The sequence below is a fragment of the Sardina pilchardus genome, chromosome 4, assembly GCF_963854185.1.
Source record: "Sardina pilchardus chromosome 4, fSarPil1.1, whole genome shotgun sequence".
NCBI classification, from domain to species: domain Eukaryota; kingdom Metazoa; phylum Chordata; class Actinopteri; order Clupeiformes; family Clupeidae; genus Sardina; species Sardina pilchardus.
The window spans coordinates 27,362,911-27,367,910 of NC_084997.1; the positions used below are offsets into that span (position 1 = coordinate 27,362,911).

At 56.2% G+C, this 5,000-nt stretch overlaps 1 protein-coding gene across 1 annotated transcript in view; it reads right to left on the reverse strand.

Moving 5' to 3' along the window:
- Positions 1 to 5,000, reverse strand: part of LOC134078716 (zinc finger protein GLI4-like) — a 41,228-nt gene that overhangs the window by 401 nt on the left and 35,827 nt on the right. Inside the window, exons 9-12 of the mRNA XM_062534838.1 lie at positions 4,843 to 5,000; positions 3,046 to 3,289; positions 2,869 to 3,006; positions 1 to 2,172 (exon numbers count right to left, since the gene is read on the reverse strand). The exon at positions 1 to 2,172 is cut by the window's left edge and continues 401 nt beyond it; the exon at positions 4,843 to 5,000 is cut by the window's right edge and continues 124 nt beyond it. Of these exons, the coding sequence (XP_062390822.1) occupies positions 1 to 2,172; positions 2,869 to 3,006; positions 3,046 to 3,289; positions 4,843 to 5,000 (2,712 nt within the window). The remainder of the gene's footprint in view (positions 2,173 to 2,868; positions 3,007 to 3,045; positions 3,290 to 4,842) is intronic.

A 5,000-nucleotide genomic window follows, 5' to 3' on the forward strand; every position in this document is an offset into this window, starting at 1 on the left:
CGCTGGAGTCGAGCACGTGGATCTCGCCCGAGTAGAACGTGCCGTTGATGCTGATGCCGTTGTTGCCGCCGCTCTCCTGGTGGCCTCTGTTGTCGGTTCTCTTGGGGCTGGCTTCTGAGGTTCCGTAGTTGGCCTGAAGGAACCCGCTGGGCTGCCCGGAGATCAGGCCCGCGTTCTGCTGCTGCTGCTGTCTGGCCGAGGGCCTGGGTTCCGCGGGAGGCCGCGGGTGCATCACAGCCCGGTTTCCGTTCTGAGCAGCCATCTGAGACGACGGCACCGCGAAACTCTGCTGCCCGGCGCCGCTCACGTACGACGAGTTCGCCCGGTATTGCTGCTGCTGCAGTGGAACATCTGGATGTTGCTGCTGCGTCGCCGTCGCCGTCGTCGTCGACATTGGCGCCGCTCTGCCGTTCGCAAGGCCGGCGTTGGCGAACAGCCCGTGTTGGTTGGCATCGGGCTGCAGTGCCAACGGGTTGGTGGACGAGGAGGGCACCCTGTGCTGCTGCTGCTGCTGCTGATGGAGGGCGCTCATCCGCTGGATGCCCCTCTGCATGGCCTGCTGCTGCTGCTGCATGGCGGCCAGGTTCTGGCTCATGTGGACGATCTGCTGGTTGGAGCCTTGGGGGTGGGGGTGGGGGTGGGGGTAGCCGCCGAACGCCTGCTTCTGCTGGACCACGGCCAGGTTGCTGCGGAGGATCTGCAGCTGCTGCTGTTGTTGTTGTTGTTGTTGTTGTTGTTGTTGTTGCTGTTGCTTAGGAACCCTCTCCATGGAGTCCACGGTCCCCGAGCTGACCTCGTTCCACTGCACGGGCATGCTGCTCTTGTTGACGCCGGGCGAGGCGGCGGTGAACGGCTGCGGCTGCTGCTGGGGCCGTGGGCTGAACTGAGAGGAGACCATCGCCGGACCGTGAGCCGGAGGAGTCATGCCAGCGTCGATCATAGCCATGCGCCTCTGCCCGTAGAACTGCTGCTGTTGTTGTTGTTGTTGTTGTTGTTGTTGTGGTGGCTGGTGTTGCTGCTGGAGCGTCATGGTTCTCTGGAAGTCCTGTGATTGGCCCACGCCGCCGCCGGGGTAGCTGCCGGTCAGCGCGTCCTGAGTGGAGCCGCCGTTCTGCGTCGTTCTGAGGTACTGGACCACGTCGTCCGGGAGCACGATGTCGTCGTCGGCCTGGTCCAGCGCCATGGTCTCCATGACGGCGTTCTCCGAGATGCTGGGCGGCCGCTGGACGAAGGGGTGGCGGTGCAGGCTGCCGTCGGACCAGGTGTTGCCGCCGCTTCTGGACAGGCCGCCCCCGAATCCGCCGCCGCCGCCGCCGAATCCTCCGCGCCGGTCGGCGGCGGTCAGCCGCGACGAGACGTTCACGGCGCTCACGCTGTTGTAGCGCTGCACGCGCGGCAGCGAGAGCGGGTCCTGGGCGGGCCGCCGGACGGGGTCGCTGGCGCGGCGCGGGATGCTGCCGGGCACCTCGTGGGGCATCATGCCGGGAGCGCCGTACCCGGTGTCGCTGCACCGCCGGGAAGCGCCCAACGACATGCCAGAGCCGTGGAACGGGTACCCGCTCATGCCCTCCCTGTCCTGGGAGTCGCCGTAGAGCGCCATGCGCGTGCGCAGGCTCATGCGCTCCATGTTGGGCAGCGGTGTCGGAGGGGCGCCCCCGGTGGCCGCCGCGTACTTGGCCTTCAGCCGGTAGTGCTGCGCCGGCGTGAGCCCCATCCCTCCTCCTCCACCTCCTCCTCCTCCTCCTCCTCCTCCTCCTCCGTGACCTCCTCCTCCTCCTCCTCCGCAGTTGCTGGCCTCGCTGGAGCGGCGGGACAGGTCGGTGGAGATGGGGTCGTACGAGTCGTAGGAGGCGGCGCTGATGTTGTTGTGGTGCCGGTGCCCGCCCATGCCGCTGCCCATGCCCATGCCGCTGCCCATGCCGCTGCTGCCGAACTGCGAGGCCTCGCTGGAGCGCCGGCTGGAGTAGCAGGGCGAGATGCCCGACGAGCGGCGGCTCAGCGTGTAGGCCGAGCTCATGGTGCTGGACGTGCTGTCCCGCCGCTCGCTGTTCAGCTGGTTCAGCAGCGTCACCTCGCACGTGATCAGATCGCCGCTGCCGCCGCCGCCGCCACCGATGCGAGGGCTGGGCAGGGAGCCGGGGTAGCCCATGTTGGAACCCTCAAGAAGGGAGCCTGCAGAAGGGGACGACATTTGTTTATCCTTTATTCATCATCTCTTATTTATGATAACTTTGATTTATGGGACTTTTATACAGGAATTGACTGGAGAAAAGAGAACATAAAGCGGTATTCATATATAACCAGTTACGATAACGATAACAATAGCGATAACGATAACGATAACGATAACAATAACGATAACAATAATGCTAACGATAACTATAGCGACAACAATAACCGATTACGATAACGATAACAATAGCGATAACGATAACGATAAAGTTCTGTAACTCTAACTATAACTATACCGGTAACTATAACCATAACGATTAAAGTGTCTACACTGACCAACGATAATGATAAGACTCTCCTCATGTTAATGATGGCTAAAATCTGATGGGTTCTGATTGGCTGTTAGCTTTTTAACGTTCTCAAAATTGCTATGAAAGTGATCCTCAACAATATCATTCTTCATGTTGTTATTGTTATAGTTTATGTGTGAACGTCGTCATTCATATTAACGCGAGTGATATTTGTTTAGTTAGCTTTATACTGTGTGAATGGCCCTTTAGACTTAAAACATGCTTGTAAAACTAAATGCTTGTAAAACTAAATGCATGTACAAGTATAAATATATGTATACATATGTATGTGTATGTGTATGTGTGCATGTGTGTGTGAGAGAGCATAGTTCCGTGTGGTCCTTACCGACGGCCGGTATGGGAGGTAGTTTGGCGATGCGTCCCTGCGTCTGCGGCCCGGCCGGCGGTTTCCCCCATGAGCACGAGTCCCTGACCCCCTTCAGCTTCTCCTGCTTCAGCTGGTCCAGCCTTAACAGCCCCCCTCCTCCTCCACCTCCTCCACCTACTCCGCACGCCACCACACGACTCCGCCGCAGCTGCAGGCCCACGCCCACGCCGCCGCCGCCCGTCGTCACGGCGCCCCCCGGGGAGCCGGTGGAGTCGGCGGCCATGGGCGCGGCCTCGTCCAGGGCGCTCAGGTCGCCCAGGCTGCCGCCGCTGCTGTGCAGGGCCGTCTCTACTCCACTGTCGTGGTTGGTGGCACTGCTGCCCAGCGGCGACGGCTCGCTACTGCAGGACGAGTGCCCGCCAGGACTGGACTGATACATCTACAGGAGAGGGAGAGGGAGAGAGAGAGAGAGAGAGAGAGAGAGAGAGAGAGAGAGAGAGAGAGAGAGAGAGAAACAAAGACGGAGCGATAGCAAAGAAATAAAGAGAGAGAGAAACAAAGAGAGAGCGATAGCAGAAAGAGAAAGATAGAGAGAGAGATAGACAGAGAGAGAGAGACAGAGAGAGAGAGAGAGAGAGAGAGAGAGAGAGAGAAACAAAGACGGAGCGATAGCAAAGAAATAAAGAGAGAGAGAAACAAAGAGAGAGCGATAGCAGAAAGAGAAAGATAGAGAGAGAGATAGACAGAGAGAGAGAGAGAGAGAGAGAGAGAGAGAGAGAGAGAGAGAGAGAGAGAGAGAGAGAGAGAGAGAGAGAGAGAGAGAGAGAGAGAGTTAACCTCACTTCTACATGGTTGTTTGCAGATGACTTTCCTGCCTATGTTAACCTCTAGCTTCAAATGTGCTAGTACATGCTACCTCATATATAGATGGACCCAAGAGGTTGGGATTAAACACATTCAGATGCAAACCAAATGCTAACAATGGCTACATCAGGAAATGAGAAAATGAAATAATAGGAAAAAAAAACTTCTGGCTGGATGAAAATGGTGCTCTGCTGATCAAATACATGTAGCTGTGGACTTCCTCCATCTGAAGCACTTCTGTATGACCCTTTGTATTGCACTGTGCCGAGCAGGCATGTCCCGCTAATTAAAATACCCTTCCTGCAGTACTTGTCTGATGTGTTTCATCATGAATGGAGTAGGTCTCCCACACTGTGCGTGCTGTATGACGCAAGCTCCTCTGCGGTGACATGATGGAGGCCCAACAGAGGCCCAAAGCTCCTGCTATTAAAGACTAACCCGTCCTCCCGCTTTCTTTCTACTCTCCCAGAGAGCCCATGCTGGGTTCTCTCCTCCCGACCTGTGCATATCAATCCCATAATATGGCTTTCATCGGCCCCCCACGGACACACTCAGATCTCCCGCACACGTGCGCACGAGGAGGCCAGGAGACTTGCTATGGTGAACCACGCGCCCCACGTACTTCAAATACAATGAACGCAATGATGCACATTTTGGCATGCAAAGGCTGTCATGCTGTGTGGTGTGGTGTGGTGTGGTGTGGTGTGGGGTGGAATGGGGAATGGAGTTAGTTGGTCAGGCTCTGCTCACCTCAGTAAGGCCTGTGCCCAGGGGAGGAGTGGAGAGGATGGCAGGGGGAAGGAGGAGGAGGAGGAGGAGGGGGGGTACAACAGGGCACAAAGCAGCATGTGGCAGATAGAGGGGTTAGGGTTAGCAGGTTAACAAGTTAGTGAAAATATCAGATGTGTGAGATCAGAGTATTAATCACTGTTAGTGTTTAGTAGTTTTTTTTTTTAAAGCTGTAGCTCTTAAGTCAACAGATCATGCTATAACTGACATGCATAGAGTAATATTTTTTTGGATACTTGTATTAAAAAAAAAAAAAAAAAAAAAAAAACCCATGTCAAACATAGCAGTGAAAAAAAAAACATTTTTTTTTTCTTCAGACGTTTTCCAACCAGCTCTTACCACATTGTTCTCCGTCTTGATGGACTTGACCTGCAGGCAGTCCTCCATTCCTTTGGTGGTGCTGTTGGCTTCTATCACCCCGTCTGGCCCGCCGCGTCCGCCCCGATGGCCCCCCTCGTTCTCCCCGTTGCCCTTGGGCCCCTGGCCCTTGGGGGGGA